Source organism: Thunnus albacares, chromosome 18 (genome assembly GCF_914725855.1).
Source record: "Thunnus albacares chromosome 18, fThuAlb1.1, whole genome shotgun sequence".
Taxonomy (NCBI): Eukaryota; Metazoa; Chordata; class Actinopteri; order Scombriformes; family Scombridae; genus Thunnus; species Thunnus albacares.
In genome coordinates this window covers 645,001-666,660 of record NC_058123.1, presented here as the reverse complement: position 1 = coordinate 666,660, position 21,660 = coordinate 645,001, and the positions used below count along the sequence as shown (strand labels likewise).

Here is a 21,660-nt window from a genome sequence, read left to right as displayed (position 1 = left end):
AGCATAGGAGAAGCATAAGAGACGCATAGGAGAAGCATAGGAGAAGCATAAGAGAAGCATAAGAGACGCATAGGAGAAGCATAAGAGAAGCATAAGAGAAGCATAAGAGACGCATAGGAGAAGCATAAGAGAAGCATAAGAGACGCATAGGAGAAGCATAGGAGAAGCATAAGAGACGCATAGGAGAAGCATAGGAGAAGCATAAGAGACGCATAGGAGAAGCATAAGAGAAGCATAAGAGAAGCATAAGAGACGCATAAGAGAAGCATAAGAGAAGCATAAGAGAAGCATAAGAGACGCATAGGAGAAGCATAAGAGACGCATAGGAGAAGCATAGGAGAAGCATAAGAGACGCATAGGAGAAGCATAGGAGAAGCATAAGAGACGCATAGGAGAAGCATAGGAGAAGCATAAGAGACGCATAGGAGAAGCATAGGAGAAGCATAAGAGACGCATAGGAGAAGCATAAGAGACGCATAGGAGAAGCATAGGAGAAGCATAAGAGACGCATAGGAGAAGCATAAGAGACGCATAGGAGAAGCATAGGAGAAGCATAAGAGATGCTGGGGATAGATTATGTAGAGCTTTAAATGTTAATGATTTCTAAACAAACTAAAGTAATCACACTCTTCAAGGAACATGTCACCCAGTGCAGCAGTGTGTGTTTCTGAACACGGAGGAATAAGATATATCAGCTTTGATACACACACAATACTTGTTAGTAGATCAGAGAGTTCTAATACGAAGACAGTTTAACATATCCAGCCTCTCTGTGTTCTGGATCAACAAACCCTGAACTCACCATCAGAGATGAGTGTTATCACCACGGTAGTTATGAACCTTCTTTGTTAACTCAGACTTTCTGCTTCAGGCTCTGTGAGCGTCTCCATGAAAGGAGGCGTTTGGCCTCATTTGACTCTTTTTCCACACAGAATGGAGCGATGGCGTGCTGCCTGCTTCAGTCAGGAGGAACAGGTCATTATAACGGAGAACACTAATTGATTAATTAAAACACTAATTGATTAATTTATTAATTAAGTAATTACTTTATGTATTTATTTTACCTCTCAGTGCCTCCCACATCCAGAGCTCTTAAACTTTAAACTTGATGCAGCAGTTTAAACATTAAACTGACTCCCATAATGAAGCATCAGTGGAAACCACTTTAGATTCTGGCTGAATCAAAGTGAAATTAATATTACAGATTGAATATTATCTGTGATAAATATCAATAGACTGATAAATTTGATTTTATTATTTTTGTTCAAAATTTTTCTTCATTAGTTTTTTGTTTTTATTAGTTGTGTTGTTAAAATGTTGTCATATTTTTACTAAAACATCCCCATTTGCATGACTTAATAACATTCACAATCCTTAAATTCATTTGTGAACGGTCAACTTGGCACTTTTAAATGGAACTGTATTTTTGAATCTCAACCGATTTATGTGGATCCTTTTGAGACTACTGTACAGCACCATGTGAGTCACAAAAAAAATCCACACATGCAGGGAAGACCAAGAGCTTTACAGTAGATGGCGGTAATGCAACATTTATGGATGCCAACTGCTGTTAAACTAATGTGGTGAAGAAGAAGGAGAACAACAACAACAACAACAACAAAAAGTTGCCAGAGCTTGTGAAGAGAAGGGGAAGCAGCAGTAATATAGTCTGTAATATTTTTCAATAATCTTGATGAAATCTGGCTGAAGCAGGGGCGCCAGATTCATTACAATAGTGCGGGGACTAAAAAGTTTCTGTGTGTGTGTGTTTTGCGGACACAGACGCACTCCACATGTGCACTAATATGGTTGCAGCTTGATAACTTTCCAGAGTTGTGAATATTACCACTGTACAGTGTTTTTCTGATCAGCCTTTAAACGCAATAAATTGTTACTCCAACCTGCTGCTGGATCATATTTCACTTTAAACAACACGTCTGCACCAACGCAGCCCCTTATTGTTTTACACAACACTGCTTTTTCACCATAAAGGTTTTTTTAATTAAAAACAATTCTACCATATAAACCTGGAATCTGTGTAACAGCTGATCTCTTTATATAAAGTCAATGGTGTGGATTAGTAGCAGAACACTGAACATTAATTACCGTCAGATCCTGACTGATCCTTTAAAATGAAGTTACCGCTGCTGTGCCACGTGCATAAATGTGCACATCACTCTGTCACTTCAAAGATGCACTTATCGTTTCACCTGCTGTGTGACGCTGCAGGTGTTTAATAAAGTCAAAGGAAAGAATCTGACACACAGCAGCTGTGAGCAACTAACAGAATATCAGTGCTGTAATGGACCTCGCTTTAGGTATGAATATTAAATACTGGACTGGCTGAAAAGTTACTGCTGCCACCACCTTCTTCCCAGTACGGTCCGTGTCAGAGACCTGAGAATATTACACACTAACAACGATATACAAAAACATATATAGACTTTATTTTACAGGAATTAATTCATCAGACAACAGCCTTTTTTTAGTGGACCAAGGATAATACTGGCCAAGCTATGACATACCCCCCCTCAGACAGTCTGTCCCCCCAACTAACCAGCCGCCCTGAGTGTCACAGCACACAAAACCAGCCCACACAAGTAAAGCACTATAACAGCTGATAGGTGGGTGCACACACACACCCACACAGGTCCTGTTACAAAAAGCATCTGAGAAAACCCACTAAGCTTAACGCAGAGAAAACCACACGATTCCACCCTAAATAGACACACTTGATTTCACACTATGGGGCGTGTAGACTAAACTAGCTGAGACAGTCATGTACCCCCCCCCCCCCCATACCCATCAGCTATCTTTCCCCCAGTTTACCCCGGCTTCCACCAATATGTGGCTGCTGCTGCTTAAGATCTAAGAATCTAAGAATCTAAGAATAAACCAGGACAATAACAGACCAGACTAAACACAAAAACACTTAAAAAAGGTCCTTATTTTAAATGGTCAAATGAGACCCTCCCCCGGGGTCGAGGCTTGTGGCGCTGGTCCAACGCGGCCCATATGCAGCGAGAGCCCGTGGGGGAATCTTCGGTCTAGCACCAGCATGACGGAGCAGCTGACAGCGTGACAGACGCTCCAACACAGAGCTGGGAAGCGGCATGGCACTCCTAGTGTTCCCCAGTCCCTGGATACCCTCAGCCCAGCAGCCCTCAGCAGCTACGGACGGCACCCTTCCCCCTATAGTGAGTGCAATATCAGTAGCTTTGCTGGGCAAACTATCCGCAGCATACATGCTCCGCTCCCCAGAACACTGTCCCACTCTCTTGGCAGCCCCTTTACCAGTTCACTATCCCCTCAATCAAGGCCAGCTGAAAACAATCAGCTCACAGAGTCTCTGTCAGCAGCAACAGTTCAGATCAGGTGAAACCCATTAGTCTTTAATTAGCTGTCAACACCATCACAGAATATTACAACCCAACTTCACTACAGTACTGATGTTTCTGCAACATCCCGGATACATTCAATGACACCTGAATGATATTAATGCAATGCGCATCTCTGCTAATTGAAGCTACGCAATTTGAGGCTTTTGTGTTCTCTCCAGTTTTCATTATGGACTGATCTGTGTGCTGAAATGTGGAGAAAAGCCTGAAACACAAGAAAAAGCAACTTCACTGCCTGTAATACATCCACAGCCTGTATGCGTCCTGTCATGTGCAGCACCATATTTCTCCTCCTGTCGCTCCACTCTGTTACATTAAAATATCAGTTTTGAGGAGCAGAATTATGCAGCTCAGCTTAAAGCAACCGGGGCTGAAGCAGTAGCAGTACCAGACCCAAAGCTTTGGCACCGCGCTCACAGCTGTTGTGTTCACAAACAGAATGCGCACTTTTTACAGTAAGTGTTTAGGGGTATTTGAGGGGACACAATGATTTGTGACTTAAAAAGAATATGGGAGGACGCCAGTGGGCTGAAGTATATCTCTGTTCAACACTGAGGAACTGTGAAGTAAAAAGTAAAACAATTAAATGGTTGGTTTTGGACTTTTTTTGTTTCATGAGTGCATTTTTTTTGTATGACCCCAAACAGGCTTTGAGAATCCAGGGCCTAAATTACTATTACTACTACTACTACTACTACTACTAATAATAATAATAATAATAAAAACCCGGATGTTTTTGGCCCTTGGGGAAAACTAACTGGGAAACCCTGGTCTATGGCCTCATACAAGGATACAGAGTTCAAATGGAAAACAAAATGAGCATTTCTAGAAGCCACAACAGAAACTGCAGTAGCAGCCAGTCTGAGCTAACAGCTGTAAAGTGATGGAAAGCCTGTTTAAAAGCCATTTCAGAATTTGAATGGAGGTGAAAGGGTGTTAATGTGCGTTTATCCTCCACTACAGCCCTAATTACAACACACCATATACAGTCTATACAACACATATATGAACATATGCAAGCCTGTCGCGCTCCTGCTATCTTACTAGCATAGGTTACATTTGTTTTTGTTAGTTTCTTTCAGGAGGGGCAGGGGGTCCCCCTGGCGGGGCGGGTGTTTTATGATGGGAAGCTTACCTGATTTCACCAGCAGCTCTCTGAATTGTTCCTGTCCTCCATCGACGTTGTTGAACACGTGATACCTCCCTGAAAACCTCCGGACCAGGTCTGGAAGAGGACCTCCACCATCTTCTTTAATAAACTCATCCAGCGTGTTTTTCTTCAAAGCGTCTCCGCCTGTGAAGAGCAGGTAACAGGTTCCAAACTGTTGATCCTCGACGACTCTGAGAGCAGCCTCCACAGCCTTCTGGTCCTCCTCAGTAAAGCGACCGACTCTGAGCAGCACCAGGAACAGTTTAAGTCTGGAGGACCGCAGGAGGTTCAGACAGAAGGTCTTAATCTTCTCTTCCGTACCAGCACATAATATTCCCGGAGTGTCGATCACTGAGATGTGTTTCCCAAACACACTTCCGGTCTGCTCACAGATGTGTGTCGTCACCGGTTTAAAGGACAGCTTCGACTCAAACGCTTCCCGTCCTAAGATGCTGTTTCCTGAAGCACTTTTACCCACTCCTGAGTGTCCCAGCAGGACGATGGTGACACCTGGATCATGTTTGGACATCCAAGAACAGACAGTGAACTTTGAGTTGAATGGTGAATAAAGTTGTGACATTCTGACCTTTGATCTGTGAATGTAACGAGCACAGACAGACGCACAGACAGACGCACAGACAGACAGACAGACAGACAGACAGACAGACAGACAGACGCACAGACAGACGCACAGACAGACGCACAGACAGACAGACAGACAGACAGACAGACAGACAGACAGACGCACAGACAGACAGACAGACGCACAGACAGACAGACAGACAGACAGACAGACAGACAGACAGACGCACAGACAGACAGACAGACAGACAGACAGACAGACAGACGCACAGACAGACAGACAGACAGACAGACAGACGCACAGACAGACAGACAGACAGACAGACAGACAGACAGACAGACAGACAGACAGACGCACAGACAGACAGACAGACAGACAGACAGACAGACAGACAGACGCACAGACAGACAGACAGACAGACAGACAGACAGACAGACAGACAGACGCACAGACAGACAGACAGACAGACAGACAGACAGACAGACAGACAGACGCACAGACAGACAGACAGACAGACAGACAGACAGACGCACAGACAGACAGACAGACGCACAGACAGACAGACAGACGCACAGACAGACAGACAGACAGACAGACAGACGCACAGACAGACAGACAGACAGACAGACAGACAGACAGACAGACAGACAGACAGACAGACAGACAGACAGACAGACAGACAGACAGGTGTGACGTACCTCTCAGCTCCTCTGATTTCTGCAGCAGTTCTCTGACTTGTTGCTGGTCTTTGGTTTGATTGTTGAACAGATGGAATCTTTCTCCAAACCTGTGAACCCAGTCTATCAGTGAACTTCTTTTAAATTCAAAGATATACTCATTCAGTGATTTGCTCAAAGTGTCTCCACCTGTGAAGAGCAGGAAACTGTTTTTTAACCCCTGATCTCCCAGGACTCTGACAGCAGCTTCCACAGCTCTCTCCCCCTCCTCAGTGAACCGACCAACTCTGATCACCACCAGGAACAGATGAGGTCTGCAGGACTGCAGGACGTTCCAACACCTGGTCCTGATCTCCTCCTCTGAGTCTAATATTCCTGGAGTGTCGATGACTGTGATCCTTTTCCCAAACACACTTCCGGTCTGCTCACGGATCTGTGTCGTCACCGGTTTAAAGGACTGCTTGGACTTAAACGCTTCCCATCCTAAGATGCTGTTTCCTGAAGCACTTTTACCTGCTCCTGAGTGTCCCAGCAGGACAATGGTGAGATCCATGTCTTTCAATAGATCATATAATCCTACGAAAAAGGGAGAATTTGGTTTTATTGTGTTATTGGTTATTTTGTTGTATTGCAATGTTGTGCACCAAATATTCAATTCAATTCAGAACACTTTATTTGTCTCAGAGGGGCAATTTGCAGAAGCATGTAGAGTAGCAGTCAACAAACAACACAATACAGGAAATTTAAAAACATGTAAAAAGCAAAAATGAGCTCGACACATTATGATAATAACGGGGGAGGCACATCAAATAATTTTTTAAGCACTGGGGAGGGACTGATGTTTTTTATCTTGACTTAGGGGAAGGACTTACAACTTTAAATGGTTTCATTTTGTATTAAATACGTTTTTTTCTTTTCAATAAATGTGTTTTACCGCTGTATGGTGACTGGACTCACAACACGTTTCCGAGGAAATAAACCATCCAAACCTGCCTATTGAGTTTGTGTTGGAATGTGAAGGGTTAAATGAAAGAAACCCCTTTTGTCAGCCAATCAGAACTTTGTGCCTCAACAGTTGCTGGGAAGAAAATGCTGCTTTCGGCTCTCTGATTAGTGGTCCAGCTATAATTTTACAGAGGGACGAGTAATTCAAATGACAGTAAAATTGACCAATCACAACCATATCCTCCATTAACATGGGTGGGCTTGGTTGTCGCTACTTTATGACAAGTTCAGCCAGCTGTGAGCTGTGAATGGGTCCACATCATGGACAAAGACCTTACATTGATGAGAAGCGAAAGCTAATTGGTCGTTCCATTGCAACATCAGAGCGTAGCAGCAGAACTCCGCCTCCACCATTTTGGACTGAAGGCAACATAAATATTATCAAAGACCTTAATGACACCAGTAAAACATCCCGCCTACAAAATGCTGTATTTAAGTAAAACAAAATTCCTTCTATAAAAATATTATAAATATACAAACTATTATAACTATTTAATTACTTACTTACCATTTAAGTGTTTCTAATAGGAAGACATTACAAAACATAACTTTTTGCCCTGTTTCTCAAAGGAGCAAAAAGGATATAAACGGGGGCTAAAAAAAATCCAGCATGGTTGAGATGTTGAGAAACCAACTCTTTGCCATGGGTGTAAGAGAACTGGATACAGGAACAGTGCCGAGCTTTGAAGCAAATTTGACATAGTGACCAAATCGTGTAATCACAACGTCACGTGATGCTATTAAACCAAAAGGACTTCTCCCCATAGACTTACATTGTGAAAGAGACGTCTGTTGATCAGTGGATAATTGTTTTGAGCATCACACCCCCCACGAAATGACTCATTTCACTATCACAATTTGTTTTATTAGGTCTGATCGAGAAGAGCCACACGATTGAATCGTTTCATCTCCATTCAAGTTAGCCGGAGGACTAAACCTGAAGTTAGCCGCCTCAGCCGGCAGAAGTCTTTAGTGAGCATGCTCCATGGACACATGCGGCCAATTGAGCACGCGCAGTATGTTTTCATCCAGGTATGTCTTTACAACAGGAAGTGAATTTTTGGCTTCATGCACATGGATGTATAATAAGATACTTATAATACATTCATGTTCATGCGCCACTGAGCAACTTTCCTAGGAACGAACGGGGCCCCGCCTCCGACACTGTATCCAGTTCTCTTTATACATCCATGGTCCGCACCATTACCACATTACCTGGTACACCTGTGTGGTGCTGAGTAGGCAGAGTCTGCACACCATTTAGCAGTTATCATAACCGGTAGATCCGCCACATCCGCTGCAAGAGCAGCATTCACGTCACCATGACCACATGGACCATGTAAACACAAACAAAGGAAATTGATAAAACAGAACTGACGATGTCATTCAGGTTTACACAAAATCATATAGTGAACATTAGTGTCCATGCATTTGTCAGCTAGGAAAGCTACCACGGCTTTTACCCTGCAGGCCGATATTGTTTGTTTTGTCAACTGACAATCACGTGGTTGCTACCGCTGACTGACAGATTACCGGCAGATTATACTCCATTTAAACAGTTTTCCTGGCCTTCACCGTTACTTGTTGCAGTGCACCAGCACACTGAAATGGAGCAGACACAATCACAAACTAGTGGGAAAAAAAACAGATAAACAAGCTGGGAGTAACCATGGCTAGTGAGGGTTAGCCATGCCATGAGTTAATCGGCAAAGGAAGACCTTCACCAAAGCTAATTTGGTGCAGAAAACCAAGGCTCTCTTCACTCCAGGATTTCGTTTTCAAGTAACTTTGATCAATGGGATCATCACAGGGTTAGTATTTAAAATCTAATAATGGCCGTCGAGCCAGCTGATATATACTGTTGCCACTGTTGTATGTTACTGTTTATTTGGAAAACGGTCATTAATATATATACATTAATAAATATACACGTTGCTAATGTTGGCTGTGTGCACGCTGTGATGTGTGTGTGTGTCTGGGTTGGTTTTGTGTGGTAGGAGGGTGGCTTTCATGCACCTTGCACCATCATCACAAAGATTGTGTGATGATGTGATTATTTGTTGCATTTTGCTTCAGAAATGATCTGTTTGTTTTGGTGATAACTCTCACTCCCTCTGTGCTGTTTGCTCGTTACATTGGCAGGACTAAGTAAGCATCTTATTTTTGTTTCAGAGCGGAGTTGTCATGTTTAGGCTAACCACTGCAGTAACGTTACTATAGGAGAGGACGCATTAAATTGGGCTGGTGGTCTGCTTTTTTCACGAGAAGGGAAGGGGGGTCAGAGGACCAAGGTTTAAGAGTCACGGTTTACTATTAAAAGTAAAGCTTATCAGCCCTGTTGACTACGCTGCATGCACTTTACAGACGGGCCCTAACTTCAGCCCGTCATTCTCCGTTAATACTGTCAACTCGCGCAGGTTGTCAAAGCATTATACAACAGACCGTCACCTGCGCAGCATCAGTCAAGCTTCATTCTGTAATGTACAGCAAATCCAGTTGAAATTGATGTTCTCACTCAAAAGTTATTGAAGATTAACCAGAATATCAAACATCAAATTGTCTCCACACCACGGTGTTTGCAGTAGTGTGCCAGTAATTAATATAAATATGGAGATTATTCCAGTATAAGAGACTGTAAAGACAGCTGGACTCACCTGTGCAGGTAACACAACCCGAAGATTAAACAAACTGCTACATTATTAAGGATTTAAACTTTGTCTCCATTTCCTCTTCTTACTTTGGTCTCTGTCGAGTTCTTCAGGTTAAAGCGCGTCAAAAAGAGTTCACACCGGAAACACGTCAGCTGCTTCAAAATAATAGCACAACAGTTTTCTTAAAACCGTAAAACTAAGAAAAGTCACATCTACCTGTCTGTCTGTCTTTGGTTATGAATGCATGAATGAATCAATCAATTGATTAATTAATGAGTGAATCAATTAAGCAGTCAGGAGAACTTGTTGTTTGGACACAGAACGTGCGCCATGGGTTGTTTCCTTTTATTTTGAAAGTAGAGACAGGAAACAGCTGGCCCTCTGTGAGGTGTGTCCGCGGACTTTCACACCTGTTCACTAAGTAGTAGAAATAACCAGAGAGCAGCAGAGATGACAGACAATGAAACACTCAGTAAGTCTGATTTATTTCTTATTTTACATTTTACATCCGTCTTTTACTGTGAAGGCCTCGTGTTTGTGCGCGCGCTCTGTGTTCAGACTAACGTGCAAACTGCTGTGAAAACTTTAAAATGTATTTATATATTTGTATTCTTCATGATTGATAAATCTGTTAATTATTTTTCTGTGTGGAAGTCGCGGTTTTAACGTGTTTAATGTGTGTCGCAGTTTTTATTCAGTTAGTTTCACTTTCACTCATCTGCTGACGTCACTAAGGTTAAACTAATAATGCTGATTTCTGTTTGTAAAACAGTAAAATGAACAGAGAAGAGTACGAGCTTCATACTGTCCAAAGACAAAAGACAAAGTCTTCATGTTTCTTTTAGAGCTGCAACGATTCATCGACATCTGCTCCTGGATCTGATTCATGTGATTGTAAACTGACACTTGATGACGTTTTATAGACAAAATGGTTCGATTAGATTGATTAGTCATTGATGGAAATAATCATGAGTTGCAGCTCTAGTTTATTATTAAAGAAAATGTTCCTGCTGCCTCCCTGCTCAGGTAAACAGGCTCCCACCTGATTCTCACAAGGCAAACCAGACACTAACAAACCAAATCTGTTAAAATAAAGAGATCAAACAACAGAGACAAACACTGGTTATTAATATTTATGAATAAAACAAACTAAACACAGAACATCAAATAATGAGCATTCAGCTGCTGACATTCACCCAACTGAACATCAAATATTTCAGGATTCAGTTGTTGTTTCATTTCCATCAGTTGTGACTTCACTTACATCACAGCTGCTATAACATCATAATAATACTAATAATAATAATGATGATGATGATGATGATACTACCAATACTAATGGTAAATGGTAATAATACTGATAATACGAATACTATTAGTTAGTGAGACTGTGGACTGCAGGTTTGAATTTGCAAAGAGTGAAAGAGTGAAATTTAGTTAAAGTCGGTGTGAAGCTGATGTTAAATATGAAATCAGGAAATATTTGAATGTTTTTTAAAGTTGAAAGTCTGTCTCACCTGTCTGTCTCTCACCTGTCTGTCTCTCACCTGTCTGTCTGGACAGTGAAACCAAAGACCAGAAGAGAAAGCAGCAACAGTATGGACAAACGTATAAACTGTGAGTTACACTTAACTTCATTAAATCAGAAACTAAACTTCCAACATGCAGTTTTTAAACATACACATTTATCTGTGAACCCTGATGGTTCATATCAGACTAAAATTTATTCTATATACGTGTGTGTGTGTATACAGTATATACAGGATGTAGGATCATGTGATTAATAAGCTCCAACTAACCAATCAATCAATCAATCAACATGTAACAGTTAGTGATAAAAAGTGAGCTGAGAGAGAAAAACCCACATTCATCAAACTAATGAATGTCTGATCAGCCGCTACCAGTGTAACAGTCCAGTCTCCTGGTGCATTATGGGTAACAGTGGTGGACTCAGACTGTATGGAGGGCAGGAGTGAGAACATATAAAGGGCCCCTGATCTATTCAGTGGCCCCTATCAGCTGAGAACAGCAATGCTAGTTTGGTAAAAAGGCTTCATCCCCTGATGAAGTGAACATTTTATTGTGTGAATATAAAGAAAACAGCTCTGTATTAAACAGGATTCATTCTGCAGACATTTCTGTTATAAAATACACTGAATGTGGTGTTTAAATGTTGATTTGTCAAACACATCTGTTGCTAAAACATGGAACTATTAACGTTTTGAGAATGAGCTGTTTTGTTTTGTCAGAAGAAAGAAGCAAGATTGGTGAAATTAAAGGAGAATCATTTTGGTCATGACTGTAAATGTTAATGAGCTCGTTAAGGTCAGTTGAGACGTCAATCTGAATGGACAACAGAAGAAGATCTGAGAGCCTTCCTTCTCCACATGTGTTTCTAAGCTGGATCTTTATCAGCTTCAGTTTGGAGAACGGTCAGTTGACTGCAGTCGTCACCGGCAATGTAACGTTTATTTTGAGGAGTTTTGTCAGTTTTGGGGTAGACTGTCCACATCATTTCCTTTAAGGCACGTAAGCATAGTTATAGTATTTATAGTTGTTATAATATTTGACAGCTCTGTCATGCCTTTCCTGTTCCTTGGGGTGGTAAAACACTGACACACAGCAGTGGAACTGCACTGGTAGGGTATGTTTTTACCTTGACCAACAAAGTTGTTTTCACTCCTCTCCATTTATTTGTCTGTTAGCAAAAGGTTCTCTTCCAGATTTCATTACAGTTTCATGACAGGATACATTTTTTAAACTTTTTAACCTGCTTAGGCACGGGTTTAAGTGTTCCTGGGCATCCCCCTAATTGCTTACAGTTGATGCAAACGTACCTTTATCTCTCTTATCTCCTCTCTGGCTGCAGTTTGCAGATCCTTTTGTATTGTCTTCAGTTCTCTGTCTCTTCTTGACATTCTGTAATCATAGGGTAACCCAACACTAACCTCCCTCTATATAGCGAAAGGGTTGTAAACACATTTTGAATAAAAAATACCCTGATTTCATTACAGATTTTATTAGACCACAAGGTTGATTTACAGTTTGTACCAAATATTTAATGTAGAGATGGCAAACTATGTAGGCTATATAGCTAGCTAGCTACTATCCATCTAGCATATTGTTTAGCATGTTATACAGCTTTGGACAGGCCTGAACATAAAACCAGTTTAGAAAATACAGTCTACATTAGTAATGCATCCTTAATATTTAATCCATAGACTCATTTTAATTTCAAAAAAGTCTTGCTATGTCACCAACCTCACAAATCAACAAACATTCAACAACTAAGACCACTGACCCGAAGACAACAGAACAATCTAAAGCGGATGTGACTGAGAAAACTAGAGAGTAGTTCTGTACTAAAATCAACTGAATGGACTAATGTCAACTACAATGTTCAGCCTACATAAAGGATTCATTAATTTCTACCATAATGGCCAGTTTACTCCATCATGAGGCATCTTATAGAGGATAAAGTATCTTACAGAGGGCACTTCATCATACTATGAGGGCACTTAAGAGAGCTACAACTCAGTGGAACATCCTACCTGATGATATGAAGAGCTTCAGTTAAATCAATACGTTCAAAAACAAATTAAAAAATCTGCTAAAAGCTACTCAGCTCTGTAACCACTGAATCGAAATTTTATCTCATGGTCTCATGAATGTTAATAATTCTGTGTATGGTGTTTGTGATGTGCTGTTGTGTGTGGCTGTGTATTTTGTATTATGTGTCCTGTGTGTGTTTTGCTTTGTACTGTTTGTTATTGTGCTGTTATATTTTTTAATTGTGACCTGCAGATTAAAATTAGCTATAAGCTAACTCTGGTGCAGTACATCAAATGGTAACATTTATATTTAACACTGTACATGGTCCAAATAAATAGATAAATAAATAAATGCTGTGGGGGCACCTTAGAAGGTACTGGGTACCCAGTAGTGGGTAATGTAGACGGGAAGGCAGGTTTTGACAAAGAAGAAGAAAGTGTGGAATAAAAAGGAGTCTGATGATGTCACAGATCTGTGTCTCTTGTTGCAGTGAGGCTTGTTCTTGTTGGGAAGACTGGAGAAGGAAAGAGCTCCAGTGGAAACACCATACTGGGAAAAGACGCCTTCAGAATTACTGCTGGTTATTCCTCAGGTAACACACACACACGCTGACCTGTAACCATGGTAACTGCATATAACACTGACCCGTACCCATGGTAACTAAGGACTAAAATGTTTGTTTTTGTTGACTTCAGGTATTAAAAATCAAATGATTTAAATTGGAGTAAAAACCAATAAATGCATCTTGATCAAAGACTAAAACGAAAAGTCAGGTACTAGAGTGAAGACGGGATTCCAGTTTTCCTGATACAGAAAAGGTCTTCAACAAATGTTTTTGTTTGTTTTGTTTCTGTCTGAGAAAGTGAATAAATGGGGGACGAAGTGTTCAGATAGAACATGAAGGGAAACCGCTGCATGCACAGTGAATGAAAGATGATTTAGACGAGTCTCTGAGTGTTGTCATGGTGATGCTGTTGGTGAATAAAATATGTTTGTCTCCTCAGTGACGGCTGAATGCAGCAAAGAGAAAAATGAAATCGATAACAGAGAGCTTTCTGTGGTCGACACTCCCGGCATCTTCGACACTTTGCAGACCGATGACACAGTGGAGAGAGAGATCTACAAATGCATCGACATGTCGGCCCCGGGGCCCCACGCCATCCTGCTGGTCATCAAGGTGGGGCGCTTTACACGCGAGGGACAAGACGCTGTGAGGAGGGTGGAGAAGATCTTTGGGGAGGATTTCTGGAGGTACACCATCATCCTCTTCACCCATGGAGACACAGTCACAGACTTTGAAAAGATGCTGAAGGAGGATGTTGGACCAGAGCTGCAGGAGGTCCTGGAGAAGGTGGACAACAGATATCACGTCTTCAACAACAACAAAGCCAACAATCGTGGTCAGGTCTTGGATCTGCTGGAGAAGGTGGAGAAGATGGTGGCTGCCAATGGAGGACAGTTTTACTCCAACTCCACCTACCAGGAGAGGGAGGAGATGCTGGATCAGAAGGAGGCAGAGCTCAGAAAGTTCTATGAGAACAAACTAAAGGAGGAAATAGAAGCTGTGAAGAGAAAGTACGAGAAGATGCTGAGTGAAGCTCAACACGAGCGTCAGCAGGTGGAGGAACGACTGCAGGCTGAGCTGCAGGAACTGAAGCGCTACTATCACGCCTTAGAGAGCGGAGTCCGTCATGTTGTCGAGCAGGCAGCGACAGCTGACCTCCCTGATGAAATAATGAAAAAGTTTCATGAGACTTTGAGGCTGAACTGAACTTTCCTGCAGCTGCATTACTCTCCCTGTACTGTAACTTTAGTCTTGGTTCTGTTTGTTTCATCAGTCTGAATCATCACAAACACTGACGGCCTCTTTAGACGACAGTTGTCATGAGGCTGATGCAGCACTTGGCTTCTATTTTTATTTTTCTTAATGTTTTTTATTGTGAAAGGAGATCCGCAGGACTGACGTTTTGTATTTAATCACTGTTTTCTTGTTTGAATTTTTTTATTTCGGTCTGCAGTAAATAACAGAAATGAAACATGTATAAATATACAAAGATTTCTGCAGCCTGAAAAAGGTTCAGAATGAAGCTGCAGCTTATAATGCCGACATTTTAACACGTCATGTTTAACCTTGAAAGATGACATCACACAACAAAACAGAAAAGCAACTTACACATCCTGCACTGCCCTTCTATGCCACTGTTATTTCTGATCATCTTTTTTCATATTTGTTCAGTATGCTGTTTTTAAAACATTTGTTTGAACGTGTTGGGTCTCACTGGCCGACCACGTTTCAAGACTCTAAGAAACAACAGGAGTCCTCAAGAAACTCAATCTCTCCAGAGTCTATGGTTGTTTGCACCTTAGAGTGAACCCCACCCATGGACCCAGGTTAACAAAACTAGAGATCCCCCTCTTATCACTCTCTTTCTCCTCACGGCTGCTGCTGGAGCAGCTCTCTGCTCTCTTGTGTGGTCTGCTCACAGCAGACACACACAGAACTCTTTTTCTTTACGGCAGAAGACGCGAGAGCCTAAGTCTCAGTAACTAAGTTATCTAGTGCCAGCAGCTACCACACAAGTCTGCTGGCTGATTTAACAAGTACAGGAGCCACAAAGCAGAGTTAGCTTGCCGTTAACTCTATAAGGAAGGCACAAAGGAGTGACCTGGGCCCTCTGACCTGCCCGACTGGAGCACCATCTACCCAACAAGGCCTGCATCCTTCAGCCTTGGAACCAACCTCTTCTCAGCCTGACTCATACACGGATTCACCGGCTAAGAATCAGAACACCACATGTCTTTCTTCATGGACTGGTAACAACTGGGCATAGCCTAGCAACACAGTGAAGCATAGCACGGCTAAGCAAGAATGTTTAACTCAAACAATGTACTGTACGTGTATTGATTTGGTTAAGGTTATACATTGAACTATTGTTGTTATGTCCATGTTGCCTATAGTCAGGTTACTGCATAGCCACACCGCTAGGTTAATGTTAGCATGCTTAACACATGTTACATCCAGTAACTAGGCCTTGCATGCAACTAACCTCATCTTAACCTGGCACCTTTAGCATACACCAATTGGCCTTGAATAGAGAACCACACAGTTAAGAGGTTAAAACCTAGTTTGGCAAACTTTACTTCAGGCAGCACATGTGGTTCAAGACACCACATGGTCTGGCCTTTTATCTCTGTAGTTCTCTCTGTCGGCCATATTGTCGGCATGCCATGTGCTCAGTCACCAGGTAACTGCAGCCATCTGTCCATTTTCTTCCACACACACACACATACACACATACATATATGTATGTATGTATGTATGTATATGTGTGTGTATATATATATATATATACATACACACACATCGGTAGGTGGAGATCTCTGCTTATCTGGTAACACAAGACTACGTGTGTTGCTGCCCACACAGTACATTATGTTTTATGATAAAGTCATCTGATCTTTTTCCAGTATTTTAGAGAACTGAGAGAGCAAAGAAACAGGTTTGTAATTAGAGAATACATATGTATCTCCTGCCTTATATATCACTATGACTTTGGCTGTTTTCATTTTGCTGGGAAATGAACCAGTTTGTAGAAACTGATTACAAATATGTGTTTCACCACACTCAATAATATTTTTAACAATAGACATATCAATACAATTCCAGTCTGTAGATTTCTTATTCTTAAATGTTTTACTAATATTAATCATTTCTTTTTCATCTCTTCCCCTAAAACATAACAACATAAACATTATTACGGATTATTTACATTTATTTACATGTATATTTTTACTTTCCACATCATCTTTACTGATGGTCCAATATTAACAAAAAAATCATTAAATTCATATGCAACTAAATCCATTTCATGAATAGTTGTATTATTCTTTGTCAGGAAATGATTTGGGTATCCTGTTTTTTCAGTTCCATTTTCATTCAATAATGACTAATAATCCCTTTTGCTGCTTTTCATAATTCTTGACAGTTTGTTTTTATATTTCTCATATTAATGTTCAGCTTCTTTGGTTCTTTTTTTTTTAAAGATTCTTTATATAATAAATGTTTCTTCTTGCATGCATTTAGTACTCCTTTAGTTAGCCACGGCTTTTCAGAAAATTTCTGTTTCACTCATTTCTTTACTAGAGTTTTTGTCATAGAGCAATTGTTATGGACAAAACTGTCTCATAGGCTTCATTTACATCTTCCACATAGACTTTATTACAATCCTGTTTCATTTGGTCTTTAAAATAATTAATTGCATCTTGTGTTTTGTGTCTAATTAGGTCGTTAGTTTTATTGTCCTTGTTGGTCCTAATGCAGATCTGAATGACTGCAAAGACCAGCAGATGATCACTTTTGTCATTTATTAGTAATCCACGTACTACTTTCTTATCAATAACATTGTTAAATATATTGTCGATTAGTGTAGCACTGTGTGATGAGTTAATGAACTTTGTAGTTGTATTGTGGTCAAGTGGGTTTAACAAATCAATACTGGGATCAGACAAAGATTCTTTCTTATTGTTTATGTCTTCATAAAGCCCCGATAACTTACCCCTAAATGTATCAATGCATAATCCTGACCCTTCTATATACACAGCTTATTAATATATTTTTTGATTTGTTAATCTCAATTTCAACAGACATTCCATGACATTGTCTATAATGATTGACATTACTAACAGATTTACTTTCATAACTTATATCAATATATAAATCAACTCCTCCACCCTTTTTATAAGTCATATTTTAATAAAAAAATATCTCATATCTCTCAATTTCAACCATAGCATCTTACACCTTGTTAAGCCGAGTCTCAGAGATCACTGTTACTGTGAATTGTCTTAAAAAATGTTGTATTTTTGAAAATTTTGCATTAAGGTTCCTGCTATTAAAATGTATTATTGATATTACTCCATCCTTTTTCACATTCCTATTGAACTATTCTTCAGTGTAGTACTCACAATCACTATGATGTTGTGGTTAAAAAATATTCTCAGGATCAATATCTGTCTCCACATCTTATAATTTATGTACTTAGTCAAATGTTTTCAGTCCCAGGTTTTCATGTTCTGTGTTGCAAACAGCATCAGAGATGAACAGAATCAGTCTCTGTAGACTCTGTGTGAAACACATTCAGTGACATTCAGTTTTAATCAATGATTAAAAGTCACAGGAAACACTGAGACACAGGAACATACGCAGAACAAAAGCAGGGTTTGAACGCAGTACAAACACAAATGCCTCTACAAAGAACGAACTGAAAACTGGACTATAAATCCCAAGTCTCTTCAATTGCATCCACGTTTCCCTCACTTGCGTCTTTTCCTTGCGTCTTAGTCCCTCCCACCGTAGATGCAAGGAGAGATGCAAGGAAACCAAGCGAGGAGAGGAAACGAGGAAATGTGTTTTAAGAGACATGAGACGTCCTCTCCTCTGAAGCGTCATGTGAAGCAACGTCAGTTTCTGATGACGGCGGCAGCTGATCACAGCTGGATCAGCTGATCACAGCTGGATCAGCTGTCAGTCGGCTTTAACAGCTCTAGAAACTTCTGATGGAGTTTGTACACACAGGCGCACTGTGCTAATACTGATAAAGGTTCACAGTTATCACCGCTAGAGCAGCTGTTTCCTCTCTGCAGCCTGTTTCCTGTTTAACAAACACCTAAATAAAAACCTGCATTCTATATTTATACTGTGTCCTGCTCAGACGCACAGGAACCATTTCTACTGACAGAATGTGTTTATACTATTTATTGATTATTTGCATCTGTATTTATTGATAATCCTGATAGTGGATTCATCATTCAATAACCCAGAATATGATCAGGGTGTCTCCTGAACACTGGGAAATATGTATTTGGCTAAATGTTTCAGGGCAAATGGAAATGATAGCTATATATCATATCAAACCCGACGCTCAGCCTCACATGTGACTGAATGGAAATGATAATAAATTACATAAAATATAAATGTGTTTAACTGTTATTATGGATCAAATTAAAGTCAGGAAGAGTCTGTCTGTCAGAAAGAAACAGTTTAATGGAGGAAATAACAGATCATGAAAAGAAAAATCTTTCTTATAAATGAAAAAAGTTGTTTACGGTTCTTTTGTTGATCAGACCGACAATTAACAGATTTTTAACTATGATGAATCAGAAAACAAATAGGCTAAAACATAAAACTTGGGGATGATACACTTAAATTTTTTAAATTAAATCTGTAATCTGTCTCCACTTCGGTATGAAACTGCAGTGACGTATCAGATCAGTCTGATCAGCTGCAGCGTCCAATCAATAACTGATATCCAATAAGGGGGCGTGTCGGCTGGTAAAAGACTTCCGTGAAGGCTGCTCTCGTGTTTCCTCGCTCCTCAGAGCAAAATAAGAGATTTAGGATGCCTGTCAAAATGGCGCATCAGGAACAACTTCCGGTTCAGGCGAGGAGCCATAAAATAAGAGACTTGAGACGTACCCAGGGAGTGATTGCAAACTAAACACAGGTGAGGGAAACGAGACACAGGTGAAACACATGAGGTAATCAAACACAGGAAGTAAAGGTGACAAGACACAAGGAGAAAATATTTCAAAATAAAACAAGAACTAACGTAAACAGACAACAGGTGACACAAAAACACAGGGGGAATAAAGGAATACACAAGGGAAACACAGAAAAAACCAAAGCCAGGCAACGTAAATGCAACACTGAAAACTCAAGAGAACAAAATACACAAAGAGTCCAAAAATAACAGATAAAGTCCCAGCAGGACATGACAGGCAGTGAGGTAAACCACTGTGAGTGAGCTGCTGCTTGATATTTGTAAGTGATAGTGATATGTGAGATGAATGTGACTCATAGTGTAAAAGCACTTTGAGTGGTCGAGGATATTCCACTTCTTCACCCTGAAAAGCTCTTTGGTTGCTTTGACCATGTTTAGGATGGTGTCCTACTGAATAATGAAGTGTCATGTAGTTGAATGTGAGCACACAGAATGCTCCTGTATACCTCTGCATTCATCCTGTTGCTTCAATAAATGCCATCAGGCCAGTTCCACCAGCAGCTGTACCATGTTTGACAGATGAGGTGTTATGCTTTCTGGAGTTTTCTCCACACTTTCCTCTTTCCATCATTTTGATAGACGTTGATCTTTGTTTCATCAGTCCACAGAACTTTGTTCTCTACCTCTTTCATGTTCTATGTTTGTGTGAACTGCAGTCTTTCTGTTTTTGAGGATCACCCGGGGTTTTGCATCTTGTGGTGAATCCTCTGAGGTTCTGCTCATCAAGTCTTCTCTTGATTGTTGACAAGGAAACATGTCCACCTTCATCCTCAACATATTGAAACTGGTTATCAAGTGCAAAGTCATGAAGCTGATTCATCAAAGTCAACTTGAACAATCCAAATATAAGATGATGTTAATATGTAACTTTTTATGATGTGACAAAGACGGAAACAGTCAGTCTTCACCTATTTATCAAGTTCAATGTGATGTTTAAATGCTGCTTTACAGTGGCAGAGCTACACAGAGGTCTGGTAACCTCACTTCTTTATAACTCCAAGATGTTTTACTTTTCAAACTTGTCTTCAGCTCAAGTGACATCATCAGTGACATCATCAGCCCCCTCTTTATACTACAGTTTACACAGAGAACAGCTGTTGGGTTTTTCCATTGACACTTTTTGTGATGCCGAAACAAACCATGATGTGTTGATTTGCCTTTTTATTACCAATTTAAACGTTGTGCCAAGTTGCGTCCGAGATGGACCTAACCCTCAAACAAGTGTGTGTAAGACTAAACTCATGTCTGTGCTGGAGACCAGAGAGAAGCTGATGAACACATTTCCTGCTGCTTCATATTAAAAGCTTTTAAAGGTAGAGTCAGTCATTCTGGAGAAAGATAGTTGATATTTGAATTAAACACTCAAATAAATACCCCCCTCCCTTCATGCTCCTTCAGAGGCTTCATGTATTGATGAGGCTTAAACACTGAGTGCTCTTGTCAGAAGAACTTTACCTGGCAGTTGCATCATTAAACCACCTGAGGTTTCCAGGCTCTGGCCTGTTACATTAGACTGTCCTCTTGTGGTGTCAACTGTATACAACAGCACATATCAACACATCTCCCTTTTCTCCAATAAAGAATAGCTTATATAAGCTGTTGTTACCATTATAACCTAAATATTCTGCCCTTCATCACAAGGTAATACAACATAAAGTCTCTATATCTTCACAAAAGTTTCCAGTTTTCACAAAAACCCTTTACTATCGTAAGTCTGTATACTGTAAACCACATATATACATTTCAACCTTCTCTCTCTTCTATGTCTTTCACATACACGACCCCTGTACATCTCTACAATCAGTCTCTCTGTCAACAGTCCTTCAGTTTCATCGTTGAGCCCTTTTAACTTTTCACCCACACTGAGTATCAATCATCTGATTACCAACAGCTGCAGCGACTGTAGTCAGAGGCGTCAGTCTAACAACCAAAAACTCAATTATACAAACATTCAGAACACACATACACACAGAATGTCACATCAGCATGAGAGGGACAGACTTTTTAATGTAGATCTGATATTCATTTAAATAAATATCCTCCTGTTTGGTGCTCCAGCTGGAGGCGCTCACCTCAGCCTGAAC

The 21,660-nt window shown here is 40.5% G+C and overlaps 2 protein-coding genes across 3 annotated transcripts in view; one reads left to right on the top strand and one right to left on the bottom strand.

The window, feature by feature from the left end:
- Positions 1-21,660, bottom strand: part of LOC122968117 (interferon-induced very large GTPase 1-like) — a 124,383-nt gene that overhangs the window by 26,057 nt on the left and 76,666 nt on the right. The window contains exons 1-2 of one of the 2 annotated variants that reach the window (XM_044333100.1): positions 9,468-9,569; positions 5,830-6,384 (exon numbers count right to left, since the gene is read on the bottom strand). The exons of the other annotated variant lie outside the window; for it this stretch is intronic. Coding sequence (XP_044189035.1) covers positions 5,830-6,361 — 532 coding nt within the window. The 5' untranslated portion in view covers positions 6,362-6,384; positions 9,468-9,569. Of the gene's footprint in view, positions 1-5,829; positions 6,385-9,467; positions 9,570-21,660 lie in introns of those variants that run through there. 2 annotated transcript variants of the gene reach the window in all.
- Positions 9,854-16,043, top strand: LOC122968166 (GTPase IMAP family member 7-like). Its single transcript, XM_044333171.1, has 4 exons — positions 9,854-9,936; positions 11,028-11,081; positions 13,507-13,608; positions 14,021-16,043. Exons 1-4 carry the CDS (start codon positions 9,915-9,917, stop codon positions 14,785-14,787), a joined length of 945 nt encoding a protein of 314 aa, XP_044189106.1. The 5' UTR covers positions 9,854-9,914; the 3' UTR covers positions 14,788-16,043.

Excerpts from the sequence above, each read along its gene's own strand:
- LOC122968166 (XM_044333171.1), top strand. The coding sequence starts at position 9,915 with ATGACAGACAATGAAACACTCA. Across the intron at positions 11,082-13,506 it reads TATGGACAAACGTATAAACT|TGAGGCTTGTTCTTGTTGGG; the intron begins GTGAGTTACACT and ends CTCTTGTTGCAG. Across the intron at positions 13,609-14,020 it reads TACTGCTGGTTATTCCTCAG|TGACGGCTGAATGCAGCAAA; the intron begins GTAACACACACA and ends TTGTCTCCTCAG.